The 17,069-nt window shown below is 38.7% G+C and overlaps 1 protein-coding gene across 6 annotated transcripts in view; it reads left to right on the top strand.

Annotated features, from left to right (window-relative positions):
- Gkap1 (G kinase anchoring protein 1) overlaps nucleotides 1–17,069 on the top strand; it is a 114,501-nt gene that overhangs the window by 18,970 nt on the left and 78,462 nt on the right. For 5 of the 6 annotated variants that reach the window (XM_045131758.1, XM_045131757.1, XM_045131759.1 and 2 more), the window contains one exon: nucleotides 15,109–15,186. The exons of the other annotated variant lie outside the window; for it this stretch is intronic. In XM_045131758.1, the coding sequence (XP_044987693.1) occupies nucleotides 15,109–15,186 (78 nt within the window). The remainder of the gene's footprint in view (nucleotides 1–15,108; nucleotides 15,187–17,069) is intronic. 6 annotated transcript variants of the gene reach the window in all.

Here is a 17,069-nt window from a genome sequence, read left to right as displayed (position 1 = left end):
TGTGACTGGGGTGGCGTGGTTGCGGGCGGAGGGAGAAAGATGAAGGAAAGAATTCTGCTTTGTTGATAATAAAGCTCCAGGTTCATCCCAGAGACACATAGTCTTTATAAATTGTATACCCCTTCTTAAGAACAATCTTGTTCCAGCAGGTGCCAGTTTGAGTTGCTATCAGTTTCTTAAGGTCCCTGTTGGTATAATTGGTGTTACACTTCATGTGAATTTTCTTCCTCAGATGGTCATTACAAACAACCTTAATCATTATAGCTGGAGCTTAAATCTCCTTGAAACTGCCAGTGTCACAACCTCCTAAATTCATAATGGTTAATAATACTATTACAAGATTTCTGAATTAGGAATAGATATGTGCTGTACACTTTGAAGACTCACTGAGTTAGAGGACCACAATATACTGTTGCTATGATGGCTTGTTGCAGATGTAAGGTATCTTCAGAGTGATGTTTTCTGGTATTTCTATAGGTATCAGTTATAGTAATTATAATGGCTTTGATTACAACAATCTTATATATGTATATACTTATATACATATGTATATATACATATATATATATATACACACACACACATATATAGTATACTTTGATCATATTCACTCCCCATTTACCTTTCTCTTCCCCCACCCACTGATCTCTTCCTCTTCCCAACTAGATCCCCTAATGCCTTTATGTCTTCTTACAATTACTATATTTTATTTATTTGAGAGATGAAAAGATAGAATAGTTGCACCAGAGCCTCTTGGCACTGCATACAGACTGTAGATGCATGTGCCACTTTTTGTATCTGGCTTTATGTGGGTACTGGGGAATTAAACTCAGGTTAACAGGCTTTGCAGACAAGTGGATTTAACTGCTGAACCATGACCCAGTGAATTATATTAGGGTTGCTTACAAGAGTACCTTAACAGTTGGCTATAGCACTAAAGAAAATGTCTCTGTCTCCCCAGTGACTATTAGCTGCTTACAAATCTTTAGGGAGGGGAGAGGCCTTATGAGCTCTTTGCTTCATGAGAAGGTGCTTGATGGGCCTTGTCATGTGCAGATTGTGCAGGTAAACACAGCTACTGTGAGTGCAGTGGCCATGTCATTCCTGGAAGTCAGTTTTCCCCACTTCTCTTACATTCTCTTACCTTCTTCCCACCCCTTCTTCTATATTGTTCTCTGGGTCTGAGGGAGAAGCATTATAGCTATCCCATTTATGACTGTCTGAGCCTTCAACAGCTACTGACATCAGTTTGACAAGTTACAAGCCTCTGCAGTTACTACTGCCCACTGCAAAAAGAAGCTTCTCTGACCAAAGCTGGCAGCAGCACAATCTGTGAATGTAAACATAGTTATTTAGAAGGCTATGGGCACATCACGTCCAGTTAGCAAAATGGCAGCAGTAGCTTCCCTACTAGGGCCTGTGACATCCCAGCCATGAGCTCTATGTATAATTTTAAAATGAAAACTAATTGAACATAATTGTAGGCCACAACAATATTTCAAAACTAGCAAACAATAATTAATAACCATTGGCATATTTATATTGGCACATATATAACCTCAAACATTTTGCCATTTCTTTGGGTTGGAAACATTCAAAATTTTATCATTTTATAATAATTGTGTTCCCATAGTCCTCTGAGAAAAAAAGATTAACTTTTTATTTGAGAATTTGAATTGGATTAAATGAATAAACTTGTGACTTTTTTGTTTTGTTTTTCAAGGTAGAGTCTCACTCTTGAATTAATTTTTCACATGTAGTTATAAAATATTTACTTTTCTTCAAGTTTTTCATTAGTTTTTTATACTCAGATCATATAACCTTGAGCTGTAGGTTTGCTTAAATAGGAATAAAAGTTTTACTACCAGACGGGTGAAGAGGAGGCTAAGTGGAAGGGGACCTGATGTCTTCTTCATTTTGTAAGCATCTCTTTCCTTTCTTTCCTCCCCCAAACATAAAATGACAGGGAACTTTCCATTTGCAAACATAAATATAGGCCACTTCCTAAATTTATGATGGACTTCAAAATAATGCCAAAGTGATAACCAATCAGTGCAGCCTATTGGGGGATTTTGAATATTGACCTTTCCTTGGGCTGAGGATGTGCAGTGGGTAATACCTGGTGCTGCTGAATGACCACAGTCCCCAGTTAGCCATGCAGAGGAGGGCAAACAGCCACCATTCTACAGTGTGCTGTGTTACCAGTTGTTTGGATATTGTGCTTTATGTTTTTAAATCCCATCATTCTATAAAATACCCATTTGAGTCTCATACCTATTCAACCATTATTTTTCACATTCAGTACAACACTCATCGTCTGGTAGTCAGTTCTTTAGTACAAAATGGGCTTTATAATAGGTGATTTTACCCCACTGTAAACTCATGCATTTAGAGTGTGTTTAATGCAGACTGGGATAAACCATAATATCCAGAGGTTATGTGTATTAAGTGCAATTTTATCTTATATTTCCAACTTATTTTGGGCTTACTGGGATTTAGCCCCATGCTATGTCAAGGACCATTTGTACAATAAACTTTTTCGAAATCATAGCTTTATTTGCATTTCATTGCTTAGAGCCTATTGTAGACCCTGTCTATCTGTCTGACTCTATGTCTGTCTGTGTCTTAACTGTGTTAGTTCAATAACGTATACACACACACAGATTAAAAAGTTTGACCTTTGATTTATTCATCTTTTCTTATTCATCATATTCAACCTTTGTTCCAAACTGTCTCTTCTAAGGTAAAGCCTTCTTCTTATTCTTCACTGTGGTGTGTTAGTTCAGGTGTCTGTCTGCTACCTGAGAAAACATGGCTTAGCTGCACACATGGATTTTAAGTTACTGTCCTTCTAACATTCCAGTTTATCTTTTAAAAAATAACTTCTAGCACTGGAGAGATGGCTTAGCAGTTAAGGCGCTTCCCTGCAAAGCCTAAGGACCCCGGTTTGACTCCCCAGAACCCACATAAGCCAGATGCACAAGGTGGCACATGTGTCTAGAATTCCTTTGCAATGGCTGAAGGCCCTGGTGCATGCTCTCTCTCTCTCTCATAAATAAAAATAAAACAAAAATTAAAAATACTAATACTTCTGTTAGCATTCTCTTTTGACCTGCCCCAATTCCCTAATTTTTAGGAAATGCTTGGAAGCTCATTCGACCCTGCCAAAGCAATCTTCTTTTCTGCTGTTCTCCAGCAGGGAAAGAAAAGGCTGAGTTCTAGTACCTGTTGGCCTCTGAGCAGACGCTGCACTAGGTACCCCATGTGTGCTAAACTCTGAAATCCTTAAGACTCCCCTGCAAAGTTTAGATTCTGATTTCTGTTTAAATGTGAGGAAACTGAAACTCGCAGCAGTTAGATAATTGCCCACAATTGTAGCTAGCTTGGACAAAATGGGACTTTAACTGACATATTTCTGTGTTATCTCCTACATATCTATCTTATATTATTTTAAATTCACTTTATGAGAGGTTAGATTTTATTTTATTTACTTATTTATTTGAGAGAGAGGGAGAGAAAGACAGACAGAGAGAGAGAGTTCAAGAATGGGCATACCAGGGCTCCAGCCACTGAAAACTCCAGATGCATGCACCACCTTGTGCATCTGGCTTACATGGGTACTGCAGAATTGAATCTGGACACTTAGCATTCACAGGAAAGCATCTTAACCTCTAGGCCATCTCTCCAGCATTCTTATTTATTTAATTTTTTTTGTCTACAATGCTTATCTTTTATTTTTGCAGTAAGGATATTTAAAATTTACACACATAATTTTGAAATACATAGTGCATAACAATAAGTATAGTCACTGCATCGTATATTTTTATTTATTTATCAAAACTATTTTATTGAGAATCTAATTGTATAAACACAATGCACATTGGTCATAGTCTCATCAGCTTATATTCTTACGTTGCCTCTCCCCAGCCCTCCATTCCACTGAGGGCCCTCCTCACTGAGGTTATCTGTAATCACTGTGCAGTATGGAGCACAATGCCTGAGAATATGTGTTCCCATCCTGTGACTCTTACATTTTTTTTTATTAGTTAGTATTGTACTCAGCGAATACAATCATTTTGGTACCATTGTTAGGCTCATCCATGTCCTACCCCCTCCACCTGGCCCCCTTGTTGAGGTATATGGGTCGTGCATTGTGGAGTTAGCCCATAGTTATTGGTAAGATAAATATCTCTGCATATCATGACCCAACATGTGGCTCTGACATTCTTTCCGCCCCCTCTTCTGAAAAATTTCCCTGAGCCATGTTGGGTTCATTTTTGGTTTGCTTCACTAATGAGGTGTTGGGGGCCTCTGGGTCTCTGGATATCTGATATGGTAGGAGTTGATTTTTCTCTGTGTTGATCTCCTTCACCCTTGTGTGGTCCCTGGTTCACCAAGAAAACAGCACCCTTGCTTATTTTGCCAGTTGTTCTTAGTCTCAGCCGGGGCCCTTTTGAGGTATGATGGGGTGGCTCTCTCCTTAGGATCTATGTTTATCTGAAAAAGAGAAGCAGATTCTCCAATGGAGAGTAAAGTTAGCACCCGACAAATGAGATAACCCTTAATTTTTTATAGAGGATTTAATACATGTAAGCCCTCTTGTAGTCCACGATTGGTGATAGCTTGATAATGGAGAGTGGGCTCATGTTTGGATATGGTTCTGACTTGTTTCCCAGCTCCAGCTATGGGTCCCATACCACTGAGGGGATCAGTTAGCAAATCAAGAGCAGGAGGTTCCCTACTATGGCTGTGCGCCACTATTGCACTTGTGTGAGCATCACGACAGGCTATTTGCTGCTAAGTAGGATAGACCATGAGTTGCTTGGACAGATATTGATTATTTTCCCCCAGTCGCCCATGTAGCACCTTCTGACACTAGACGCACTGACTGTCTGGGGACTGACTCTCTTCCAGCTTCCAGCCATGCCATTTCATTTTATGTGTCAACCCCATATGGTGACTTCAGCAGTTGGTTCTTACCACTAACCTTTGGTGGGTCATCAAGTACTCTGACAGAAATCTGTCTGTCTTTTAGGAAACCTTGTAGGTCTCTCTGATCAAAAGCTTATTGTGGATGATGGCCACAGGCTGGTACTGGGAGTTACAGGTCAGTGCCTACTAAGAAAAGGAAAAAGATAACTAATATAAAAGAGTTAGAGACAAGAGAGAAGAGAGAAGACAGGAGAGAGAGAGAGAGGAGCTGTAGAAGATTAAGGTCAGTCTTCATCATACTCTCTCCAGTGTCTTGTGGTTCAGGTGTTCCCTCTAAAGGCCTGGTGAAGGTTCAGCCATTTGGTCTGCCTTTTAGGATGTAGAATTGTATGGTACCATTGTAGTTTGGGTCTAGATTTGTGTTTCCCATACCCTCTCTTGTCCTCCCCTCACTCCCCACCCATCCTATTGTCTAGTCCTTGAGATGCTTGCTGGGAATGTAAGGCATCTTGGGTAGATTCAGGTTAGGTGTTGTAGATGAGTGAGACTATGTGGTGATTTTCTTTCTGTGATCGGGTAAGTTCACTGAGAATAATCTGTTCCAGGTTCAACCATTTTTCCTCAATTTTCCTTGTCATTTTTTCTTACTGGTGTCTAGAATTCCATTGTGTAGATATACCACATCTTAGTTATCCATTCTTCTAGTAATGAACATATGGGTTGATTCCAGCTCTTAGCTATATTTATTTTAATTTTTTAAAAATTTATTTACTTAGCTGGCATGGTGGCACACGCCTTTAGTCCCAGCACTCAGTAGGCAGAGGTAGGAGGATCGCCATGAGTTTGAGGCCATCCTGAGACTACATAGTGAATTCCAGTTCAGCCTGGGCTAGAGTGAGAACCTACCTCAAAAACAAAACAAAACAACTTCAGGCATGTGGTACACACCTATAATCCCAGAACTTGGGAGAAAGAGGTAGGAGAATTGCTGTGAGTTCAAGGCCAGCCTGGTACTACAGAGAGAGTTCCTAGGTCAGTCTGAGCTAGAATGAAATACTATGTTGGAAAAACCAAAAAAAAAAAAAAATTTTTTTTTTTACTTACTTATCTGAGAAACAGAGAGAATGAGGCAGAATGGACATGCTAGGGCCTCTAGTCACTGCAGACTAGATGCATGTACCACTTTGTGCATCTGGCTTAGGTGGGTATTAGGGAATTGGACCTGGGTCCTTTGGCTTTGCAGGCAAGTGCCTTAAACACTAAACCATCTCCCCAACCCTTACTTTTTTAATGTAGTTTTTCATTGACAACTTCTATCCTTACAATAAACCATGATAATTTCCTCCCCTCCCCCACTGTAACTCTACTCTCCATCATACCCCTCCCTCTCTCTGTTAGTTCTTATTTTGATGTCATCATCTTTTTCTCCTATTATGAGGGTCTTTTGAAGGTATTGCTAGGTACTGTGAGGTTGTGAATATTAAGGCCAAGTTCTGTCTGGATAGTTGCATTGTAAGGAGTGGTAATCTTCCTTCAGCTCTTACGTTCTTTCCGCCAGCTCTTCCACAATGGACCCTGAGTCTTGGAAGGTGTGATAGAGATGTTTCAGTGCTAGACACCCCTCCACCACTTGTTTTCAGCACTGTGTTGCCTTTTGGATCATCCCAGTGGTCACCGCCCTCTGAAAAGAGAAGCTTCTGTAGCCAAAAGTGAGAGTAGCATTAATATATGAATATGAACATTAAATGTAGTGCTTACAGGGCAGTTAGGCAAGCATAATATATGCATTTAGCCAGACAGGAGCAGGCTTTATACCCCTAAGGCTCATGACCTCCCCTACAATAGACTTTTGATTAGGTTTTCCATACCAGGTATGTATTCCATCCCATAGAGTGGGCCCCCAGTCCAATTAGAGAGCAGTTGGTTTTCCCAGCGCAGACATGCCACTATTGCACCCATTCAGTCATTTGACCTGTCTGGCCAAACCTGAGGCTTCCAGTGTCCACTGTTTTCACTGCTGATGACTTCATGTTGTACAGCTTTTTCTAGCTTACAATTGGCTGGTCTACAGGGAGAATGTTTTTTAGCTCAGTTCCAGATTGATTACTCAATGACCCTGCTGCCCAGGCATGTGAAGTCTTCAGTAATAGGGTCTTACCATCTGTTACTTGTGGCAAACCAAGGGCCTTGGCAATAGTCTGTGATGTTTTAGAGGCAACAAGGACTTCCTGGCCAATGACTCACTGGAAGGTATCCCATCCCTGGCACTGAAAATTTTCTAGTAACAATCTATGGCTTCTGAATGTACCATTATCCAAAAAAGTAGGCTTTCATATGTCTTATTCAGAATTTCTTGAATTTTGATTGACCTTCCCCCAACCCTTCTTTTGCTCAATCTCTTCTCCTCATTTAGGCTATTCTTCTCTCTAATCTGTTCTACTTTCATATATACAGCACCACCTCCCTTATAGCATTTTTCTAGTTTACTGGCCTCTGCTACCAATTTTTGGTTCCAGCTCACACACAAGTCTAAACATTTGTAGATAGGATCCACATATGAAGGAGAACATGTGACATTCGGCTTTCTGGGCCTGGGTTACCTCGCTTAGTATATTTCTTTCCGGATCCATCCATTTCCCTGTAAATTTCATAATTTCATTTTTGTTACCACTGGATAGAACTCCATTGTGTAAATGTACCACATCTTTATTATCCATTCATCTGTTGAGGGACACCTAGGCTGGTTCCATTTCATAGCTATTGTGAATATATTGAGCAGCAATAAACAAGGTTGTGCAAGCATCTATAAGATAGTGAGAAGAGTCCTTAAGATACATGCCTAGGAGCGGTATAGTTCGGTCATATGGTAAACCTAGTTTTAGCTGTATCAGGAACCTCCACACTATTTTCCACAGTGCCTATACCAGATTACATTCCCACCAACAGTGTAGGAGGATTCCACTTTTTCTGCATCTTCACCAACATTTATTTTCAATTGTTTTCATGATGATAGCTATTTTGACAGAGTGAGATGGAATCACAAAGTAGTTTTAATTGCATTTCCCTGATGGCTAAGGATGTAGAATATATTTTAGATGTTTATATGCCATCTGCATTTCTTCTTTTAAGAACTCCCTATTTAGTTCCTTAGCCCATTTTTAATTGGGTTATTTGATTTCTTCTTTATTTTTCCAAATTCTTTGTATATCCTAGATATTAATCCTCTGTCAAATGTACAGTTGGCAAAGATTTTCTCCCATTCTGTAGGTTGCCTCTTTGCACTAGTCACAGTGTCCTTTGCTGTACAAAAGCTTTGTAATTTCATGAGGTCCCATTGGTTGATTGGTGGTTTTAATTCCTGAGCAATTGGGTTATATTCAGAAAGTCATTTCCTATGCCAATATGTTGAAGGGTTTTCCCTATTTTTTCCTCTAGCAGTTTCAGAGTTTCAGGTCTGATATTAAGGTCTTTGATCCATTTGGACTCAATTCTTGTGCATGGAAACAGATAAGGATCTATTTTCATTCTTTTACATATAGATATACAGTTTTCCCAGCACCGTTTGTTAAAGAGGCTATGTTTTCTCCAGTGTTTGTTTTTGGCATTTTTGTTGAAAATCAAATGGCTGTAGCAGCCTGGAGTTACAACTGGGTCTTCTATTCTGTTCCATTGATCTATGTGTATATCTTTGTGCCAGTACCATGCTGTTTTTGTTACTATGGCTTTATAGTAATAGCTTAAGATCAGGTATGGTGATACTGCCAGCCTTATTTTTGTTGCTCAAAATTGTTTTGGATATTTGGTGTTTTTGGTGCTTCCAAAAAAATTGTAGGATTAATTTTTCTATTTCTGTGAAGAAAGCTATTGGAATTTTAATAGGTATTGTATTAAATGTGTAGATTGCTTTCAGTAAGATTGCCATTTTCATAATATTGGTTCTTCCAATCCAAGAATATGAGATGTCTGTTCATTTCCTAATGTCATCTGCAATATCTCACTTGAGTGTTTTAAAGTTTTCATTGTAGAGATCCTTTACTTCCTTGGTTAGGTTTATTCCAAAGTACTTCATTTATTTATTTCTTTTGAGGCAATGGTGGATGAGAGTGATTCCCTGATTGCATCGTCCACACGTTTGTTGCTAGTATATAGAAAAGTTACTGCTTTCTGTGTGTTTATTTTGTATCCTGCTATACTGCTATAAGTATTTATCAGCTCTAACAGTTTGCTGGCAGAGTCTTTAGGGTCCTTTATGTGTAGAATCATATCATCTGCAAATAATGGTATTTTTTCTCTTCCTTTCCCTTTTATGAGTGTCTCTTGTCTTATTGGTATAGTTAAGACTTCCAGTACTATATTTCAAAAAAGTGGGGACAGTTGACACCCTTGTTTTGTTCCTGATGTGGAAAAGCTTCAAGTTTTTCCCCATTGGCTGTAGGCTTGTCATAAATAGCTTTTATTATGTTGAGATATGTTCCTTCTATTCCCAGTTTCTATAGGACTTTTACCATGAAGAGATGTTGGATTTTGTCAAATGCCTTTTCTGCATCTATTGAGAGGATCATGTGATTTTTGTTCTTCAGACCATTTATATAGTGTATTACATTTATTGATTTGTATATGTTAAACCATCCCTGCATCCCTGGGATAAAGCCTGCTTGGTGGGGGTGAATGATCTTTTTGATGTATTTTTGTATTCTGTTTGCCAATATTTTGTTGGGAATTTTTGCATCTAGGTTCATGAGGGCATTTGGTCTGCAATTTTATTTTATTTTTTTCCTTTTTTTATTTATTTATTTATTTTTTTTGTTCTGTCTTTGTCTGGTTTTGGTTTCAGGGTAATGCTGGTTTTGTAGGAGTTTGGTAAAATTCCTTCCTTTCCTATTTTATGGAAAAGTTTGAGAAGCAGTAGTCTTAGTTCTTCCATGAAGGTCTGGTAAAATTTACCAGTGAATTTATCTGGGCCCCCATATTCAGTGCGTGTTTTTAGGATTGTAATGTCCTTCTGTTGGAGTGTTCCTTTAATCAACAAAAAGTGACCTTCTTTATCTTTCCTCAATGTTGGTTTGAAGTCTATCCTGTCAGATATTAGGATAGCAAACCTGTTTGTTTTCTAGTCCCATTTGCTTAAAATGCCATTTTCCATCCTTTTACTCTAAGATTGTGTCTGTCTTTTATAGGGAGGTGAGTTTCTTAGAGGCAACAAACCGAAGTATCCTGCCTCTGAATCCAATCTGCAATCCTTGGTCTTTTGGTTGTGGCATTGAGGCCATTGATATTAAGAGTTATTATTGAAAGTATGTATTTATTCTTACTATTCTTCTTGTTTTGTGGTGTTTCCTGTTTTCCCTTTACTCTCTTGTATTAAATGTTATTTGAGTATCGTTTATTTTTTCCTGTTTCATCATGTGTGTGCTTTCCATTCTCTTTAGCGAGAAGGATTCCTTTGTATTTTCTGTAGAGTTATCATGTGGTCATATATTCCTTTAGCCTGTTTTGGATGAATAGCTTTGCTGGATAAAGTAATATTGGTTGACAGTTGTTATCTTTCAGAACTTAGAATACATCATTTCAAGCCTTCCTGCCTTTGAAAGTTTGTGTTGAGTAATTTGCTGTTATCCTGATAGGCTTTATCTTTATAAGTGACTTGCTTTTATCTCTAAGTGCTTTCAAGATATTTTCTTTGGTTTGCATGTTTGGTAGTTTAATAACATAGCAAAGAGAATTCCTTTCCAGGTTTTGTCTGTTTGTTGTTCTAAAAGCTTCCTGTATCTGCATTGGCATTTCTTTCCCAATTTGGGGGAAAATTTCTTTCTATGATTTTGTTGAAAATGTCTACTGTGCCTTTGGAGTGAAATTCTTCTTTTACTATACCCTGAATTCTTATGTTTGATCTTTTCATAGTTTCCCAAATATCTTGAAATTCCCAGTCAAATCTTCTTATTAGCTTGTCTTTCTCTTTGTTGGACTGTGTTAGATCTGTCACCCTGACTTCTAACTTCTTTATCCATTCTACTGGTGATACTTTTCACAGACTTTTTTATTTGACTGACTTTGTTTTTTGGTGCTAGAATTTCTGCCTGGTTTTTCTGCAGTATTTCTATTTCATTACTCATGTCTTATAATGACCTCCTTATTTCATTAAATTGGTTTCATGTGCCTTCTTTGATTTCTTCTTTGATATCTTTGAATATGGTTATAATCATTCTTTTCAAGCATTTTATCTAAATAAGACTCACAGGAGGTCATTTCTGATGAATTTATAATATTTGGTGATCCTAGGTGTTGGGTTTACCTGCTATGCGAATATTCTAGTAGGTCACATAGACCAAAATACTGGCAAATTCTAAAATTTAACTGAACAATGTACACATTCAGTCAAAACCAGCATAGACTATTTATGTAAGAGTGGGTATTAATTTTTTTTTTTTTTTTTGGTAGAGAGTGAGACAGAGGGAGAGAGAGAAAGAATTAGTGTGCTAGGGCCTCAGCCACTACAATTAAACTCCAGATGGTTGTGCCACTTAGTGGGCTTGTGTGATCTTGTGCTTGCTTCACCTTTGTGTGTCTGGCTTACATGGGATCTGGAGAGTTGAACATGGGTCCTTAGGCTTTACAGGCAAGTACATTAACCACTAAGCCATCCCTCCATCCCAAGAATGGATATTAAAATAAACAGATCATCTAAAAAAGTCAAAGTCCCTAAGGCTTTGTGTTGCCCCACACCCTTAATCCTGTCAGCTTGGAGGCTGAGATTTCTGGTCTGTAAAGGATTCCAGGCCAACCTTTGGCAGAGTGAGATCTTGCCCTCGTGAATGACAGAGGAAGAGTCATCAGGACTATAAATCAGGAAGCAACAAATGACAACCCCAAAATGTAGCTTATTTAAGAATGACAAATCTGATCATCATCAGATTTAACATGTAATTTACCCTGGCATGGAAGGTGCAACTCACACTTCCAATGCAGGCCTATATACCAGGCTTTTTTGGCAGGTACTGACCCGGTGTAAGCACAGTTACCTTTTGTGATGGCTTTGGTTTCAGCTATCCTGTGTGCTTGCTTGGGTCCCTTGCTTTTGTGCTGTGGGCTCAGGTAGGCTGGCTGGGCCCGTGGATTGCTGCTCTGATCTTGGTGCTGGGTGCTGTGTAGCTGAGTTCCCTTCCCCAGGTATCAGGTGGCTGTTGGCAGGTGGGAGAGGAGAAGCTATAGAGAATGTCTGAAGTACCAGAGCTGCATGGCTTGTCCCCACAATCTTCTTTCTTGTGAGCCACTCTGCTGGTCCCAGCTATCTTCTTCAGGTTTCTTGAGTTTGTGAGGAGGCTTATATGAGTGGACAATCCCTCCACAGGTTTCTCCTGTGGCTCAGGCAGGACCTGGCAGCTGTGGCTGTACAGACTAGCACTGCTGTTGGGACCACTTCTGCCTGCTTCTGTGGACTCTAGAAACTCTGGATCTCTCCTACTTCTCTGCTGTGGTTGATAATTTTTATATACCTTCATTTTTCTCTAGAAGAGTGTATTTTGTTGTTTTTCTGCTTACTTCCCTCCTAGGTTGCTTTAGCATGGCTCCTACTCCACCTTCTTACCTGGAAGTCCCCTCCTAGTATATTGAAAGTACATTGAATGATTCTAGATTTTCATTAACACCTGGAAAATTAGACCTTAGGAAAGATAGAAAATAAGAGATTCTGGATTACTCAGAGACAAGAGCTAATGAATGATTGTCCCTTTTCAGGGGTTGTCATCAGATTATTAAACCTTACATGTTTCATTTTTTTATCCCCAAATTTAATTCATAAGAGAACAAAAAAAAAAATGGATCACTTTCCTCTTACTTGGTGTTGCTGGTGATGGAATTTAGGTTTTGTATGGTTATTGTGTTTGGTAATATATGGTATTACATGCTCGGTTGCCCTAATGAATCAAGGGATATTGGGATATATGCAGAGTTATAAAGGAATTCTGGAGAGACACACATAGGCACAGATAATGTACTCAAGTCCAGGATGTGTACTTATGCAGCTTTCTTTTTCTTTCTGACTTTATTTATTTATTTATTTTGTGTGTGGCAAGCCCAACAGACTGGCTTTTTCCTATTTGGGGGGGAGGGAGGAAGGGAGAATTGGTGCACTAGGGCCTTCAGCCACTGTAGTTGAACTCGAGACACATGCGCCACCTTGTGTGCATGTGTGACCTTGTGTGTTTGCGTCACATTGTGCATCTGGCTTAGGTGGTACCTGGAGAGTTGAACATGAGTCCTGAAGCTTCTCAGGCAAGTGCCTTAATTGCTAATCCATCTCTCTAGCCCTCTTTTTGGCTTTTTGAGACAAGGCCTTGCTGTGTAGTCCAGGCTGGCCTCAAACTTGTGATTATGCTCCTGCCTGTGTTTCTGAGCTGATGGGGTTACAGACATGAACCACCATGCTCAAATTTAAATCGTGTGTGTGTGTACACACATGTGCATGCCCAGCACAAGTGTGGAGGCTTAAGGACAATCTTGGAGTGCTTCTCCTTTCCTTTCACTTTATGTTTGAACAAGGGTCTCCCTTGTTGTTTTGGCTTTTGACAGTGCATGTCACTTCATGACACTCCTGGGTCCACCTCCCATTACAGTAGGCATGGAGGGATTTCAGATGTGTGCACCACTTTGCATTCAGCTTTATGTGAATGGGTCAACAGACTTGCAAGCACCTTTACCCAGTGAGCCATCCTCCCAGGCCTTCTTGCAGTTCTTTTTATGTGCAGCTACAAACCTTCTCACCTTATGGTGAGTGGTAAGAATAGCCCAGCACCCATCCAGTTCTCTGTGGCATGTCAGGAAGAGAAATCCTTGTGGAGAGTAGTTTGAATGGAAGATAATGGAAGCAAGATTGTAAAAAATTAAGGTGAGAATGAGGAAGAAGAACCAATAGGCACAGGACATAAAGAATCATTTTAACACAGTATTAGATTTTAATGCAAGACAACCTCATAATTTATTATTTTTAGAATGGACAAATACAGTCCATGCTAGAAAAACCAGAGTATGATAGGAATTAGTCACCTTATTTAAAGCCTCATTATCTGTGGATTATCTGCATTTAGGAATGTGATCTATTATTCTTAGACATTTTTCAGTATTGTTATATTTTTCAGTAGTAATCACTGTTAACATTTTTGTCACAAATTAGATGCTCTTTGACATATACTACAATATTGATGTACTTGTAAATTTATTTTTTATTTGTTTACTTTTGGTTTTTCAAAGTAGAGTCTCACTCTAGCTCACTATGGAATTCACCATGTAGTTTCAGGTTGACCTTGAACTCACAGTGATCCTTCTACCTCTACCTCCCAAGTGCTGGGATTAAAGGTGTGTGTCACCACACTTGGCTTATATTTTTTAAATATTTTATTTATTTATTTGTGGGAGAGAGAGAAAGAGAAAGAGGCAGATAGAGAGAATGGGCTTGCCAGGGCCTCTAGCCACTGCACATGAACTCCAGATGTGTGCACCACCTTGTGCATCCAGCTTTATGTGGGTACTGGGGAATTGAACCTGGGTCCTTTGGCTTTACAGGCAAGCACCTTAACTACTAAGCCATCTCTCAACCCCAATTTTTTATTAAAGATAAAGCTAAAGTTATATATTTTATACTTATTTATGATAATTAACAATGAAAGAGAAAATAGAAATCTCAAGAATAGAAATATGTTTTCATATCTTCTATACAATAACTTTGGACAACCAGTATTGATTTTTTTATAATGTATTTGTACTCTTTTTCTGTATATATATTATCATATGTCATGGTTGTTTTGTAAGTATGGCATAAAACTATGGTTATTGTGGGGCAGGGGAGATGGTTTAGTTGTAAAGTGCTTAGTGAACAAGCATGGAGACCTGAGCTCAGTCCTCAACATCCACCTAAAAAGCTGGACATTGTAATGTGTAACTGTAATCCCAGCACTAGGAAGGCACAGACAGGCAAATCCCCGGGCCTGCTGGCCATCTAGTCTAGCTGAATTGGTGAGCCTCAGGATCAGTGAGGGACCTGTCTCAAAAAAAAATAAACTAGATAGAGATTGAAGAAGATACTCAACATTGACCTTTGGCCTACACACACACGCGTGCGCGCGCACACACATACACACCACATACACAAAAGTATGTTTATTGTGAAATTTTTTTTTTTAGCTGACAACTGAAATGTTTGAAGCTGATCTTGAGAAGGCACTGTTGCTAAGTAAATTAGAATATGAAGAGCACAAAAAGGTACTTATGTATTTATTGATTTAAGCATTTTAGAAATTTTAAGTGGTAGTGGCTAGGACTAACCTTCCTGAATTTTACATAAAAGTTCTCTTTCAGGGTGGGGTTGTAACTCAGTGTCAAGCCCTGGGTTTGAAACCTAAGACCACAAAATAAAAACAGTACAGTTTGTCCTAAAATTTTATATTCTGCTCAAAATTTGAGAGAACAGACACATATGGACCAAGCCTTCTTGGATGACTTGAGTTCCTCTAGCTAAGATGAAGGGAAAAGAGGGAAGGAAGTGTATGTCAGATGATTTATTTTAATTTTAAATAATATGGAATCTAAGTGTGTTTACTGGGCTGAGAGTGTATAGCTTAGTGATAGATTGTATGAGTAGTCCTGGTTTCAATCTCTAGCCCTTTTCCCACAAAAGTAGATTGTAAACTTTGAGTAAATTTGAGTATTTCAGTATATAAGCATCCATTAAGAGACTGTATGACAGCAGTACACTACAATTAACTAAAGTCGATGGGAGGCCATTTCTTTTGTTTTATTTTTGTAAACTTTTACCACCCCCTAAAGCCTTCTCCAACAAGGTTCTGCCTACTAAAGGCTTCCCAAGCTGGGGATTATGTATGAGGTTTAATCACAGACACCTGAGGCTATGAGGGAAATTTACATTCAAGCACTACAGTGCTGATAAAAATATAATATTTCCTAGCCAATTTTTTTGCTTGGGACCCAGAAGTATTGACATTATCAGTCAATAATAAGAATAATAAGAATGGAGGAATTTATCTTGTATGCATAATTAATATTATTAATTATTACATTAATACAGTCATTTGATTTTAAGTCAGTATTCCAATAAAATGCTTATAGTTATTTTATAATAAATAATGGGCTGTATGTGCTGGCTTAAGCCTATAATCCAGAGCTTGGAAGGCTGAGGCAAAAGGATTGCCATGAATTTGAGGTTGCTCTGGGCTACACAGTGAGTTCCAGACTAGTTTGGCCCACAGATTTAGGCTCTGTCTCAAAAACCAAGAAAGAAGAGAGGGAGGGGGAAAAAGGAGGTAAGAGAGAGGGAAGAAGGGAGGAGGGAAAGAGTGAGGAGGAAGAAGGAAAAAAAATTTGAGATTATTTTGTCACTCACTCACCAATGCTTACTAAATAGCCAAAATGTGCTAGGCATATAACGCAGATGTGGTTTATCCCTTGAGTTTAGTGGAAGGAGATATGCATATGATTATAGTGTACAGTCCTTGTAGATTCTACTCTTAATGCAGTGAGATTAAAAAAGAAGTCTTCTTAGTGCTTTTGATGGGGATGGTTTATTAAAAAGAAAAGGTTTATTAAAGTCTTGATAGATTATTAGAAGTTCACAGAGTGGACCAGAAGAAAATAGGCATTCTAAGGGAAGATGTGGCAAATATTCAAGAGATACGAGTCAAAGAACATAGCATGGATGAACAACTACTAATTTAGGGGCCTAGAAATGCTGCTACTATGGATAGGAGGTAAACAACCTCATGCTGCAGCAACATAGAAGGTAGATTGAGAGACCAAAATTAGAGACTATTGCATTGTCCAAGAAAAAGAAGGGAGGGAAATGATTGAAAGTATAAAAATAATAAATTGAAGAGATTTTGAGGAAGTAAACTCAATAAGAAGTAAGAATTAGTTTGCATGTAAAGTATGTAGGAAGAATAGGATGAAGTTTCTGACATTAACAGCTGTTTAGATAGTGGCATAGTAAAGTTCTTAGTAAAGAATCAAGAAGGGAAGGCAGGGTAGTTGCATGGAACAATAAGCACATACAGTGTAGAGATGCTTGTTGAACATTCCAGCTGAGTGTGTATGCAGACAGAAATTAGTATAAAAAAAGAGGAAGAACTTAA

Source organism: Jaculus jaculus, chromosome 12 (assembly GCF_020740685.1).
Source record: "Jaculus jaculus isolate mJacJac1 chromosome 12, mJacJac1.mat.Y.cur, whole genome shotgun sequence".
In the NCBI taxonomy this organism is placed as follows: domain Eukaryota; kingdom Metazoa; phylum Chordata; class Mammalia; order Rodentia; family Dipodidae; genus Jaculus; species Jaculus jaculus.
Note: the sequence above shows the minus strand (reverse complement) of the source record. Positions and strands in the feature narration are given on the sequence as shown.